Source organism: Solanum verrucosum, unplaced genomic scaffold (genome assembly GCF_900185275.1).
Source record: "Solanum verrucosum unplaced genomic scaffold, falcon-dt-bn FXZP01000079.1, whole genome shotgun sequence".
Classification (NCBI taxonomy): Eukaryota; Viridiplantae; Streptophyta; class Magnoliopsida; order Solanales; family Solanaceae; genus Solanum; species Solanum verrucosum.
The window spans coordinates 3,164,154-3,180,032 of record NW_026020368.1 but is presented as its reverse complement, the minus strand read 5'-3'; the positions used below and the strand labels follow the sequence as shown (position 1 = coordinate 3,180,032).

At 31.8% G+C, this 15,879-nt stretch overlaps 2 protein-coding genes across 2 annotated transcripts; one reads left to right on the top strand and one right to left on the bottom strand.

The window, feature by feature from the left end:
• The first annotated feature begins 6,141 nt into the window (after positions 1-6,141).
• Positions 6,142-9,767, top strand: LOC125838000 (uncharacterized). The gene is given in 11 exon segments (XM_049517059.1): positions 6,142-6,308; positions 6,567-6,661; positions 7,099-7,157; positions 7,159-7,164; positions 7,461-7,504; positions 7,867-7,953; positions 8,035-8,188; positions 9,189-9,377; positions 9,491-9,553; positions 9,637-9,732; positions 9,735-9,767. Coding segments are annotated over 11 exon segments (972 nt in total). The 5' UTR covers positions 6,142-6,162.
• A 436-nt stretch (positions 9,768-10,203) lies between these two features.
• Positions 10,204-15,232, bottom strand: LOC125837999 (uncharacterized mitochondrial protein AtMg00810-like). Its single transcript, XM_049517058.1, has 2 exons — positions 14,561-15,232; positions 10,204-10,449 (listed from the first exon to the last, which is right to left on the bottom strand). The coding sequence occupies exons 1-2, from the start codon at positions 15,230-15,232 to the stop codon at positions 10,204-10,206; spliced, it is 918 nt and encodes a 305-aa protein (XP_049373015.1).
• Between the last annotated feature and the right edge of the window lie 647 nt (positions 15,233-15,879).

The window sequence follows — 15,879 nt, the reverse complement described above, 5'->3', positions numbered from 1 at the left end:
AGACATAACAAGAGATAAAGTAATTCAACATACCAAGAATCAGGTGGGTTTTGTTCTTGTAGTTCAAATGGATGAGCTTGTTCTTCAATAAGAGAGAAAGACATGAGTGATGAGACAGAGAGAGTATTGCAGAGGAATCCAAGCAATTAAACCAAATATCATATTTATCCCTCGGTTAAGGGTCTCCGTTAAGTTTTCTTTCGGTCTGTTAGTTGGAGGGAGAGGTGTCAAAAATGAGTCTAACTATAGGTAATTCGTCTAATTTCGCTCAGAATTTTAATAATTGGGCTCAAGATAATTTGAATTGGGTTTAATCTCAACTCATTCAAGACTTAATCTATTTAAGAGAATCCTTAATTGAGCCTAATTTAATCTTTAACTTCAACTCGTTTTAAGACTTTTTATTTGCATTGATATAATGTTTGTTCCTATATTAATATCCTCAATTTCAACCCAACCCGTCCATTTGACACCCCTAGTTGAAGGATGAAACCACCCACATGATATAATTGAAAGTCAACAGTGCTAAGCTCGATAACATAAGTATTAAAATTAGAATATAGCATTAACACAAGGACTAAAAATATCCCTTAATTAAATACGAAATAATAATCATATCATAGTATGTTAACTAGATACTATATATTATATCATATTATACTAAATATTAAACAGTAATCATATCATAGTACAAAGAAAAAGAAAAATTGTATTAATAATACCTACAATTTGGATTCTTATTTTACCCTATGATAAATTAAATATTTAATTTAATAATATTATTTTCCCCTTTAGTTAAAAGAATCTATTAAATAATTTTTTTTTCTATTACATATACCGGATATGATTTTGGAAATGGAGAAGTTGTACTTTAAATCTTTAATGCTCACAGACATGACTTTCATATTTAATTAATTGCTTTCATATTATACATAATTAATTGCTTTAAATTCATAGATTAAGTTTTACTATATAACTTCTATAATTCCTATTATTTACTTTTGGTTTATTTTACTAATTAGCTTTCCAAATTTTAAAGCATTTAAATCGATAACTTATTTGTTAATACAAAGATTTGTAGAATTTGAATAGATCTAATAAATACATATGTTAAAAGCCAAAAGGAATTTCAAAGAACAACAAACACTAGATAAAGGCAATAAGTGATTTTCATTTCCCTCAAGTTTTATATTTTGGTTGACTAGATTTCAAAAACAAATCTGACTTTCCTTTTTGTTCTTTATAGTGCTTTAAGAAAAAACTACATGAACTAGAAGAAAACGGGAGATGAGAAGCATATAGAGTTGATAAATGTCGAAACTGAATAATTATCAGCAGTGTTTTAAAAGACGGGATGTGAGGCGATGCATTTTATACAGTACGGGGCGAAGCGTAAGCTCGAAAATACGGGGCGTAAGTCGTGTGGATCTACGGGGCGTAATCTCATGTATATATTCAATTTTATAATTTTATTACTAATAAAATAAGCTAAAGTAAACCTTTCAATGATTTTACAAATAAATATTTATAAATAACCTATAATATAAAGAAATTATATTATGATTTTTATTTGAGATAAATATTAATAATCAATAATGAAGAAAAAATATATTATAATTACTATTTGAGAAATGTCATTACACCAATAATAAAAAATATGGTGTAAAGCGAAAAAAAAGTTCAAAATAATAAATTAAAAATGTCCGGGCGTACATTTTTACGCCCAGGACTTACGTTTTTATGCTCGAGGCTTACGCCGCAATTTTTATTTTTATTTTTTTATGACAAAGGAAATCCGCAGCCACTACCCTTTGGGTGCGCACAGGGTAAAACCCTCGCTCCTATGCAATAGCTCGCAAACCACATAGGAGAGGTAATCCGCACTAGGCAAGCCCGGTGCGACGAGCTCGACCCAAAAGGCAAACCTCTTACCTTCGCTGGCAAGGGGTTTCGAACTTGAGACCTCCAGCATGGAAGTCCCAAGCCCAAACCACTGGGCCACCCCAAAAGGTCTTACGCCTCAAATTTTAGAACTTACGCCTTATGGATCTACGCCTTTAATTTACACCCCGCCCCGAGACTCGCCCCAAAAACGTTTTTGAAAATCAGATTCAACTCACCTTCAATCTTTAGGCGATGATATATGAAGGTCACTGTCTCTATTCCGTAGCAGTAACAGAGATTCAAAAGCTATGAAAAAAGAGATGAATATTATAATCTTTGTGGGTTTTGAATTAAGGTTGATTTTCACTTCCTCACCAACAACGAACAAGGTTGGTGTGACACACTCACCAACAACATACATTGATTTTTCACTCACTCACAAACAATTACTTCAATTTACTTATCATATATAATTGCTCTTTCTTAATAGTTTTCTGTTGAGGTCTATCATGCAAAGGTACTCAAATTGAATCAGTGATTGATTTCTAGGTTTCGTCGTAAACAAAATTTGTTATTTCAAATTACGTAAATCAATAGTTCATTCTCCGTGTGCTCATGTGGTGATATGGATCCAATTCCTTGTATACAAATTCTTTCCAATATATAGAACATAGTAAATATATTTTCTTTAAATGATGTCAATGATTTAAACTCCTTTGAATCTTCTTTTCTTAATTTTGAGAAATAGTAAACTTTTTTCATAATAAATATTCACTCAATATCACCTTTCTATAAATAACAAGCCTTCATAATATTTTTTCATTACGTACACTCTTCACAAGATTTGTAGATGTAGTAGATATCATTGCTTCCTTCCAACTCACAGTTGCACTAGGTATAGTTAAAGTTGAACTGTGAACTTGAGCATATCTTTTCATCAGTAGGATATTTTCCTTTCAGAATAACATTGTTCTTTCCATTAATTTCTCTGAACTTCTCTTCAAGCTTAGCTTGTATTAATAGGAGCTCTTATTTTAAGCAATTCAAGAAGGTTTTAAGATCCTCTTCATTTTCACCTTGGATCTTGTTTTATATTAAAGGAAAAAGGGTCTAATATACCCCTCAACTTTGTCATTTAGAGCTAATATACCCCTTGATATGAGTCACTTTCATAACGAGGGGCATATCAGCTCCAAATGACAAAATTGAGGGGTATATCAGGCTTTTTTCCCTATATTAAATGTAGCCACATATGTCTTCTTGAATTTGAACTTTTAATCACTTTAAATATAAACTCTTTTGTGATTTTGAGAATTCTAATATATCTTGATACTTTATAGATTTTGAATCTTCCTTAAGTAGCAAATCGATCTTGATCATTTTCTTTTGTAGAATATTTTTCCTTCCATAAAATAATAATACATATTCTTCCCATGATTTTTGTACATTGATTTGAGCAAGTCTGTTTTTTTTTCTTTCATATCTTTTTTCTTAATTTCATCTTTTTCTCATATTTATATAGATCTTCGGCCCCTGTAATTGCTTCAATCTCCGGCCCCCGTTTCATTTCATTTAATCATGCTAAGTATTTTATCGTACTATCCCTATTAATTAATGTTAGTATTGAGTTCTGAAGAATGATATGAAAAATATTCTCTCCGTCTCATATTAGTTGACCATTTTTTATTTTACACGGTGCTTAAGAAAAATCTTTTTTTCTGGCCAAAAGAATTTTTCCTTTTACTAATTTACTCCTTAAAAACATCTTGGGAATTTTACAAACAAATGTGAACACTTTCAATAAAAATTAATTGCAAAGGTATATATATAGAAAAAAAAAATTAATTGCTTCTTGATTTGTTAAGGTCAACAACTAATTTTAGTATAATGATCAACTTATATGGGACGGAGACCGTAATATTTAATGTTCATGTTTTTTTATATGTCAAAAATGACAAATAAAAACATAAATTTATTTTAAGAATAAATGACAAGTAAAAGTGAACGGAAGAAGTATTAGGCCCATTACTAAATATAGTTATCTGATTTATCTTCTTTCTTTATTAGGAGAAATGGTATTTTACGAGAAATTTTCATTTTATCACCAAAGAAATCTTTGTTTTTACATGATCTGAAAAAATATATTTTCTTTTATTTAAATTATAAAAGGACAAGGAATTTCATTTCATCCTTTTTTTAATCTGCTAACTTTTAAAACAGTTCTAGGGAAATCGATAGTTAATTAGATGGTTCATATTTGGTTTAAGCATAGTTGCTGACTTGCTTCTCACAAAAAGAGGGAGTACATAATTATCAATTGATAGATACCTGCAAATTATTAGTCAAACGCGGATGACTAAATTGGAATTTTAGAATCTGTTTAGATGGACTTATAACATATGACTTTTAAATTTTAACTTATAAATTGTGTTTACTTTTGCTATTTTAGCTTAATGTAAGCATTTAAATACTTTTTATTTCATTCAAACATTATAAAACTGTTTTGAAGTACCTAAAATATCCACGGAGAACCCAACAAATCAACTGAGTTTTTTTTTATCCATGTTCGGTAATTAAAAATTTACTTTTAATGATAAATTAGTATAATTTGAGATAAATACAAGATGCTCTATTACCTACAGTGGGAGTGGACTCGTAAAGTTTGTCTTGATTAGAATTAGCTAGGGGTGTCAAAAATGAGTTCAACTATAGGTAATTCACCCTAAATTTTAAGGGTTGGGCTCAAGATATATTTGAATTGGGTTCGATCCCAAATCATTCAAGCTTTAACTCATTCTAAGAGAATCCTCAATTGAGCCCAATTTAATCTTCAATTTCAATCTGTTTTAAGACTCTTTATTTTGCATTGATGTAAGGACAAATTACTTAACTACACTCTTTTACTTACCTTAATATCTATTTATCCCTACTTATAACAAAAATTTCAAAAATCCCTTATTTTACCTTTGTATCCCACATGTATCCCGTGCACAACGCTATGTATCCCGCTATGTGGAATGAATCAAACGCTATGTATCCCGTGCACAACGCTATGTATCCCGCATATATCCCGTGCACAACGCTATGAATCCCGCTATGTGGAATGTATCAAACCTAATGTATTCGGCTATGTAGAATGTATCAAACCTAATGTATCCCGTGCACAACGCTATGTATCCCGCAAACATCATTTTTAAGAGATTTTTGGTAAATAGAAAACTAGAAGGGATAGGATGTTATTTAGTACTTATAATATGTGGTTCCTATAATTTATACTTGATGTAATGTATGTTTTATATTGAATGTATGAATTACTATCTATTTTATATCTTTTATGATTTATCTATCCATTTGTAACTTCTTCTTTTTTTTAAAAAAATTCTTGAGTGGAAATTCAAATTGTGGTTATAAAACTTAAATAACAATATATTAAATTATTGAGATTAAGCGGGTCAAATTGGGTGGGTCAAGATCCAACCCGTTTTTAAGCCCATTGAGCCAAAGTAAACTTGGGTGGGTCAAGACCCAACCCAATTTATATTTCAATCCATTTTAACATCTCCAATTTTAACACAACCCGCCCATTTGACACCCCTAGAATTAGCCAATACCTAGGTCAGAACCCCTATCAACTCATCACATTTAAAAAAACAAAGAGAAAGTATTGAAAACACTTTTGAATTTGGTGCAAATTATTAGTTTTGTGAATTATTGACAGTCTTAGTAATACCCTCTACTTGACTATCTAAATTTGAATACACCTCGATCTGCCACATGACATAACAAGTAGTCTCACTCCTAAATTTAACGAGAATTCACATGTGTATTCACTCATTACGAAATCAGAGTGTATTTAAATTTAGTTGATAAAATAAAAAAATAAAAGATATATTTAAGATTATCAATAATTTAAAAATAATACTCCTAACAACTGACACTAAATTTAAAGATATTTACAATATTTCTCCCTAAACTAAAGTAAAAGCAGAGCAGGTAGGAAACGTTTAAGAACCCATCTTCAAAAAGATCACTCCACTAAAGTATGAGGAATAAAAATTGGCATTACAATATTAATCTATCATGCATAGTGCACTTGATATATGCTTCCATTCTATTTGCCTGCACATTTCCCTATATACACAGTCGAATATTATACTGATAGTTGGGCTCAGCTCTTATTCTGCAACAGCGTCAGTTTCGCTCAACCAACGAGCTATCGACAAAACGACAAAAAAAGGAACGAAAGAGAGATTTCAGTTTCTCCATTTTGTTGCATTAATGGAGAACGGGAACAGTATCTCCGGTGATAAGCCGACGGTGATGGTGACCAACGACGACGGAATTGATGCACCTGGTTTGAGAGCTCTTGTTGCTGCCCTCGTCTCAACCAATCTGTTCCATGTCCTCGTTTTTGCTCCTGACTCGTACTGCTCTTCTCTTTTATTATTCACCTGTATATTTAATGGGTTTAATTTGTCTCTCTGTTTATCTGCAAATGGATTTTGTAATGAAAAATTGAGTTTAATTTGGCCCTGACTCAATCCGAGAAGGTAATTAACTGAGAGGATTCTCCAATACATAGCTGATATGCTATAATTTAGCATCTAACACCTATTATACTTTTTCATATGTTAAAAAACTTCTCTCTTGATATGTCTTACGCTTCGATTTCTGTCTTCCAGTGAAAGATCGGCTGCTAGTCATTGTGTTTCATGGCAACGCGTGGTTACTGTTAAGAAAGTTGATGTCCCTGGCGCCACAGCTTTTGCAGTTTCTGGTTAGTTTTGGTGTTACATAATTTGCTACCTGAGAACCTTCTTTGATTTACATTGTTATTTCATCTTTGATTTTTCTAGTGTTATATTAGTTGTTTTAATTTATTCGAATCTATATACATCTCTGAGTCCTGTTTTTATTGGCTTTTTTCAATTGCATAACTGTCTATCTTATATGAAATTGGTGGTTTGACTTGGACTGATTATCTTACGCTATCCTACTGGAAAATGAAAAAATGAGAACAGAAGTTCTAATATTGAATTTCAATCTAGTGAATGAAACACAAGCAAATGATTTCTTCTAATTCGAACAACAGTCAATTTCATTCATAGTTTTACAGTTCCCTTAGCGACAACTTGTTATCAGACTTTATTTATAATGATAATTGTGCCCTTTTCTCTTTTTAACTCACACGAACATTCTGGTTTCATTTGGCAGGAACTCCAGCAGACTCAACTTCCCTGGGGATCTCCAAAAAGATCTTTCCTTCAGTACCTGAATCTGGTAGCTTTTGAGACTAATGCTCAGCTTATATATTGATTTAGTATGTAGCTTCGCTTATCACACATTTGTGTATGAACTATATATGATCTTCATTAAGTTCATATAATTTTATTCTATTTCATCTTTATGAAAATAAATACATTTTGGACATACACTCACACAGGCACTAAACTAAAATTTTCTTTTGGGCTGTTTCGTTCTTTTTACTTGTACTTGCATCCAGTATATACGTGCTATTATACTGATAGAGCTTGTCAGAACACAGTATGTGAACTTGCATCAACTTATGCTTGCAGGTTGTCAGTGGCATTAATTTAGGCTGCAATTGTGGTTATGACATGTAAGTAAAATTCTCTATCGAACCTTTAGATCCTCTGTTAAATGCTTAATTTTTTATACCCTCCTTCAATTTCCTTCTTTTTTTTTGTTTTGTGCAATTTGTATTAGATATAATTATTCATTTGACCAATTTTCACATTTTTAACCTTGCAACACTTATATATTCATGAAACATTATAGAAAACACTGTCTTATGTGCTTTCAAATGCTACACTAGAGTACTTATTTCTTCTTTCAGGTAGGCCTTGGGCCAGAGTATGAGTTTATCCTTTCTTGGTTCTTATTTCTCAAACTTAAGTGGCCAGAGACTGCTATTTGTATTGTTCGTCCCAGTGTAAATTTGATCCAACTCTGGAAATGCAGTGTTTATTCAGGGACAGTGGGTGGTGCACGAGAGGCTTTCTTCCATGGAATTCCTTCCGTCGCTGTATCATATGACTGCTATAATATGTAAAGTTAATCATCCTACAAATTAATTTAAAATAGTTTTGTTGTTCCTTTTTCATTGGTTTATCCGCCTGTCAACTTCAGGGTTGGTCAAAAACTCAATGTTGATGATTTTACATTGTGTGCTGAAGCTTCCATACCCATCATCACTGCTATGTTGTCTGAGATCAAGAATAAGACATATCCTCAGAATTGCTTTCTGAATATAAATGTACCACGAGAAGTTGCCAACAACAAGGTAAGCTGTGGGATTTTTGTGATCATTGCATTTTAGTTATAAAGGGACAACATAAAACCTGATCTCACAATTTAGATGTGGCATTTTATCCTGATATCATGATTGTCTATTGATTCATTCAGTAGTGGGTGTTTTGAACTTTCATATATTTCTTTGCTTCCTCTTTTAACATATTTTCCTGGGACTTCATTGCACAACATTGATTGGAGGATCATATTTGTTTATAGACTTCTCTATTTGCTTAAATTGATGTACCACTTTTCTTCTTTTCTTTTTGCCTTTCTGCCTTTCCTTTCACCAACATCTCGTTTTTAGAAAGATGAGCTAACGGATACCTACAATACCATGATTCGGAGCATTTAACCAGACACATTTTATTTAAGATAATTTTGATTGTCATGAATATTATGTTATTTGCTTCAGTAAACCTTTTATAAGCAGCAAATTCAAATTTTGCTCCGATAACTCTTCAATGAGCTTTAGGACTTGATTGGATCTTGGTCTTGTCATTCTAAGAGTAGCTTCAATCAATGCAATTACAAGCCTAACTGGACTACGATGGCATTTTAATTTCTTCTGTATAGCTACTTGCTCGCCCAAGTCGGATTTGACATAAATTCTAGTATATGTTAATCCAAGTTGAGTTTGAAGTAAACTCTAGTAGTTGATGAACGCTGAATTTGTATTCAAGAATGATATTGACTGATTGAACAACTTCAGGTAGGAGAAATATGAAGCTTAAATTCAGCAGATAAGGACAGAAAAAACTGACAAAAACTTTTAAGTTGAATACTCTGGCTCTTTGTGACTTTTTTTGCCATTATTCCTGATACTTTCAAAGTTACATACATTCCTGTCGTTGACGTAGAAGGCTGCATGTTTAGAATATGTTTCCCTGTTTGATTTAGAGATCCTCACTTTGTTGGATATAATCTTAGCATTATATGCCTAATAGATATTCTGTACACCAACAAGAGAAACTTCATTGTTGTACTCCTAGGGCTATCGGCTGACTAAGCAGGGGAAATGTTTTTACAAAATGGGATGGACACAAGTTACTTCTGAAGCACAAGAAGGTACAACGTCACCAACAAAAGTAATGGAGATAAAACCACCAGAAAATACAGAAGTATGTACAGAAGAGAGCGCATTAAGCACCAAAGAAGAACATCTAGTGTTTAAGTTAGACGTGAGATCTCTTTCTGCTAATTTGTGTTGCTTATTCTAAATACTGCCCCCTCCTTCTACCTCCTTTTTCTATTTATATACTGAATAAATGCAATTGTATGTTAATGTTTCTAGACTGCAGAACCACCAGCAGTGGATAATGACGATACTGATTACTCATCCCTTCAAGCAGGATATGTATGTAAAACTCTGTAATTATGTGATGAAATTGAAATTCTAACAGACGTGCACATTGACATTCCACTTTCTTTTGATGACAGATTACTGTTACTCCCCTTTCCGCCTTATCTCCTGCAGAGATAGATAGTGTTGCATTCTTCAAAAAATGGCTTCCTGGTGTCTGTGAGCGCTTCTCTTCCACTCTTTGATTAGGAGTGAGTTATCCATTTGACTACTGACTGTACTTTCTGTTCGAAGATTACTGCTTTAAATGGATCGACTATATTGTCCAAAAATTTGAGCACAAATTTATTATATTGATCTCAACACAACATCCTACTCATATAGACTTTTGGATGGATGCATTGAGCATAATCTTGATCTTGGCTGAAAAAGCATACAAAACTCGGATATTTTTCCCCATCTTTTCTTAAGCACTTGGTAGTTGATATATCCTGATTCCTGCAACTGCAATACTACTGTTCTTTCAGTGGCATTGGTAAAATATCCAATTAAACTTGCTTTCCTTTCCTCATCTTCAGGTTTTAACGTATGAAAATTGCATTTAGTATCATTGTTAACCTTCTTCTGATGCTAAAAATACTAGTTGGGTCTGTTGTGTGTGATACACTACTGAATGACTTAGCTGGGATATGCTTCAATTCTTTTTAAGTATATTCTCGTTGTTCTTTCAGCATAAACAAGCTCTGCAGTGGCATCACAGATTTAGCATTAGTCATGGCAATTGGGATTTGATGTTCATTTCCATCATCCTTCCGGTGATCTAAACGCTGACGATTCTCACGAAGTAGAGCTAATTTGTTGTTTTTGCAAATAATGGGCAACATGTATGAACTCTCTATTTCACAACGCACAATTGTATTCCTCTTTGCTTTTTTTGGGGTAGTAAGGAACTGTGAAACATTATACGATTTTATCTCGTGATTTGAAATTATGAGATGAAATAAGTATTTGAACATGCGATTTCATCTCACGATTTCACAATTTTCAAATACAAAAATTGACCTACAAGTTTATATTTTGTAAAAATAAAATAAACAAACACATTTTATATCTACATAATTTTTTTGCGAGAAATACCAAAAAAGTGATGAAATATTCACGAAATATGAATAAAATGAGATATCTAATAATGATATTGACCAACAAATGACTTAATAAAGATAGTACACTACAACTAGTGTTTAATTTTACTTATTTATTGAACTAAAGTTTAATCAATAAATGATGTATATTTTTTTAGAACAACTTTATAATAGTGTATTAGTGTATAATACTTTTGTTATTTGCTTTATTTGGTGAAATTACATAAAGAAGTGATGAAATTTTAATAATTTTCACAACTTAAAAAAATTCAATGTCTATTAATAATAACTACGACTTAAACTCCAATTTTTATATCCAAACATAACTTCAATTTCCAATGTCAGCACACTTGACTAAAGGATTCTTAGATTAACAATGTCAAGAGAGATGATTATAATTGGGGTATTTGACACACTCTTTATAAAGTTAATTAATCATACTAGTTAAGTAGTCATTTGACAATATTATCCTTGATTTCTTTAAATTTTTTCTTAAAAATAAATATAGTCCGCGTTGGATTTGAAAAACCCATTAGAGAATGGTGACTTTGGTAAAAATTAATTAATAACCTTTTTGGATTTCAAAAAATTCATTTATTTTGAATAATTTGCTATTTGCATCCCTAATATATGTACTGTTTTGTAACTTACATTTTATTTTATTATTTTTAATGATTTACATCCTAATCTCCTTAGTTTTTTTGCAAAATCATAAAATATCTCCTTTTTCAATTATTTACAAAGAATAAATTTTAAAAATTACATATAAAGAAAAATAAAAAAATGGTTTAAATTAAAAATAAAAGCATACTAAATCCAAGTCATTTGCCGCTTTTTTTCCATTAAAATGAAGAAACAATCATTTATTTCGAGTATATTTTATTATGGGTGAATAAAATATGAACCACAAACTGCAAATTGTCGAATTGGAAAAAAAATTGATTGAGGATTTAGTTTGACTTTCATATTGGAAAAAGCCTGACAATACTTTGAGATGATTTGATTTTAACTTAAAAAAGTCAATCAGAGATTAAATCAATCCAACACTATAATATATACATAACTTTTAAAGTTTATTTTATACATAATTTTTTTATTATAATATAATTTATATATTTATCTTTAATTTCTCATATATATTTTTGTTTTATATCTCACTGTACATGGATTAAGAAAGGAAAGACCACAACAATCAATTATGTTGTTACGAAAATGATTTAATTATACAATTACTATATTTTTAAATATTAATAAATATAATAACTTGTTATTTTTTCTATTTTATCCTTTTAAATAGTTGAAAATTGAGATTTTTTATATTTTGCAAAGAGCTAAGGAAATTTGGGTGCAAATTCTTAAAAATGATAGGATAAAGTTTAAAGTCACAAAAAACACATACATTAAGGGTGCAAATCACAAATTACTCATCATATATATCATATATATAAAAGAGAATTTTAGGTCTGCCTACGTGGCGTCACCACAAACCAAAATTCCCTTTTAATTTATTTATTTCCAAAATTAACATTCCCCTTTCATGAAAAGATTGTGACATTTATGAAAAGTTGGGACTTTAATGAAGAGTTGCATCTTTTATGAAAAAATGTGACTTTTATGAAAAGTTGTGACCTTTCCGAAGGGTTGCAACTTTTCCAAATAGTTGTAACATTTCCGATAAGGCACATAAACATTTGTTTACACTACCCTTTGTTGTCTATAAATAAAGGGATTTCCTCTAATTTTAAAACAATGAAAATTCTAAACCTCTTCTTCTTCTTCACAATTAAATATTTGTGTACTTTGCTCTTGTTGAGTGACTGACTGACACCATTATGTTACAGATCCTGGTATGTATTTTTATAGTCATTAATTTATGCTTATGTTATTAAGGATAAATGATAAGATGTAATAATTTATTTTCCTTTATATTATTAATGTTTGTTATTATGTAATCTTGTATGTAAGATAATATAGTGTGTTTAGTTTTAATGGCTGATAGATTTTAAGTATTATTTTATAAATTCTGTGATATTAAATTCCCACGCGAAGTGCGGATAATTTTACTAGTTTATTTAATATAAAGAAAAAAATGCTAGAAATTCACTTATTTAGATTATCAGATCGAGTAAATGAGAAAAGAATACAGAAATCACAGGTGTATGCGCTTTTGTCATTTCCATAGAATTTATTTCCTTGGAATAGACTATTATTTAACTGATAAAAATATCAAAAAATTTTAATCACGTTTATTTCATTTTGCACTTAATCACACTTATTTCAGTTTGCATTCTAATCACACTTATTTCATTTGCACTTTTAAACTTTTTATCCTACAGAATTATTCTTTTCTATTTTTAATAGTCCACATTCCACATTTTTTTATTCTGGTGAAAAGTTAAATATCTTCAATTATTATTTTTTAAGAAAAGAAAAGGCTTGTGCACTCTCTGCTGAAATAGTTCAAGTGAGATCCCTTTATAACGTATGGCCAAATAAGCACCAGAAGTTCTTTATTCAAGATATCATACAAAAAGTTACTACTTTTCATTAGGATAAAAAATCGGATATACCCAAATCACAATTTTTAAAGCAAAAGTTACATCGATCAAAAAATTAAGATTCTTAGTTATTTATAAAATGATTTTTAGATTTTTTTAGGAATAAAAATGAAGATCTTTTAAAAATATATAAACTTAAAAAAATAATATTATAAATGACCTACAAAATGAATTTTCCATAATGCCCCTAAAAATAAGCAAAAAGTTAGATTATCAAAGATCCGTCACTCCTTAAAAATAAGCAAAAACTTACGTCATCAAAAACTCACCACACCATTTAAAAATAAGCAAAAAATTAGGTCATCAAAGTTAGGTACGCAACTAATATGAGTTGTAGTATAGTGATGAGACTGCTCCACCATCGGAGATCGAAACTCCAGACAGATGAAAAAAGAAAAAGAAGTTAGGTAAACAAAATTAAGTTGGGCATGGCCTAAAAAAAATCATATATTGTTAAGAGCTAATTGCATTATTTGCTTACACTTTCTGATCAAATTACTAAAGTCCCTCAAAATTTATGAATTTCGAATACATTAGTAGACATCCGGATACATATATAGTCGAGGAATATATCCGAGAAGAAATAGCGATCTGAATATATAGAAGAGAGATGTATCTGAGAGGAGAGAGATATATCTGACACATAAAGATGTGATGTATCCGACAAAGGAAAAAAGAAAAAGGTAGAGCGGCCGCCCAATGAATCATATGACAAAGATATTTTTTTAAAAAAGTGAGAAGACTCCAACAAGGGATTTCCACCAATCTGTGTAATTTTTAACCTTTTCCATAGTGCCAAGTGGTGGCTTGTTATTACCTTCAAAACTTTTGTTTCAACTCCAATTCAAAGCACAAAACTGATAACTCCATGAATGGAGATTAGACCTTGGAGAATTTACAGAGCATTTGAGAGAAGAAGGAAGAAGATTGTATTAATGTCTTGATGCAGTGAATCTGTACATACATGCTTATATATACTACTCTTACTATGAATGAATACAAAATATCTGTAACAAACTCTGTAACTAACTATTGCCATGTCATCAGCTGGTAACTAACTCTTGGAATCTTCTAACTAACATAAGCTTTGTTATTTCTGCATTTGCTAACACTCCCCCTCAAGCTTATGGTTGAAATATATTTTTCATTCCAAGATTGCTTAGTAGAAGATGATGTTGTCCTTGTCCAAGACTCTTTGTGAGTAGATCAGCAAGTTGATGCTTGGTGTTAATATATTCTGTCTCCAGTACTCCTTGACAAATTCTTTCTCTTACAAAGTGACAGTCTATGTCTATGTGTTTTGTACGCTCATGGAAGATAGGATTAGTTGTTATTTGTATTGCTGCTTTGCTATCACATACCATTTTTACTGGTACTGTTATATTGACTCCCAACTCTTTGTATAAGCCTATCAACCAGGTTATTTCAGCTGCACATGTGGCCATGCTCCTGAATTCTACCTCAGCTGAGCTTCTTGACACAGTCCCTTGCTTCTTAGACTTCCATGATATTAATCCTCCTCCAAACTTCACTAAATACCCTGTAACTGATTTTCTTGTTTCAAGACATGCCCCCCAGTCAGAGTCGCAGTAAGTTGTTAGTTGTGTAGTTTGTTCTGCTGGCATTAGTAATCCTAGACCAGGTGTTTCTTTGATGTATTTTACTGCTCTTAATGTTGCCTCCATATGTGACTCCTTAGGACAATGCATGAACTGGCTAAGAACTTGTGCAGTAAAAGCAAGATCCGGCCTAGTCATAGTCAGATAGAGAAGCTTTCCTACCAACTTTTGATACATTTCAGGATTAGCAAGTGGTTTATCATGGTCAGGACTTGAACCATTCACATGCTCATCATATTGAATTGATGTGAGTCTTTTGTTCAGCTCCAAAGGTGTATGAACTGGCTTTGCTCCTCCTAGTCCAGTTGCAGACAGCAGCTCCAAAGCATATTTCCTCTGTGTCATTAGGATGCCCTTATCTGATCTAGAAAACTCAATGCCTAAGAAGAATTTTAATTCCCCTAGGTCCTTCATTTTGAATTTCTTTTGAATTTCCTGTCTTGTATTACATAGGAGTTGGTGGTTGCTTCCAGTGACTAGAATATCATCGACATACACCAATATCACTACAATATCATCCCCCACTTTGCTTTGTGAATAGAGAGTAGTCATAATGACTTTGTTTGAACCCCATCTAGACTAGTGCCTCAGTTAACTTCATGTTCCATTGTCGAGGTGCTTGTTTCAAGCCATACAATGACTTGTGGAGTTTACAGACCTTGTGACTCTCCCCCTGTTTAGCAAAACCACAGGGAATATCCATGTAGACCTCTTCATGCAAATCACCATTCAAGAAAGCATTGTGGACATCCATCTGATATATAAACCATCCTTTGGAAGCAGCCAAAGCAACCACAGACCGGACAGTCACCATCTTTGCCACAGAACTAAAAGTCTCACCATAATCAAGCCCTTCTTGTTGACTAAAACCACGAGCCACAAGTCTGGCCTTGTACCTTTCAACCTCCCCAGAAGCTAAGTACTTAATCTTATATATCCATTTGCAGCTAATATGCCTCTTGCTAGGTGGTAGATCCACTATGCTCCAAGTCTGATTGCTTTCCAGAGCATCAATCTCTGCTTGCATAGCCTGTCTCCATTTAGGATCAGTAGCAGCATCC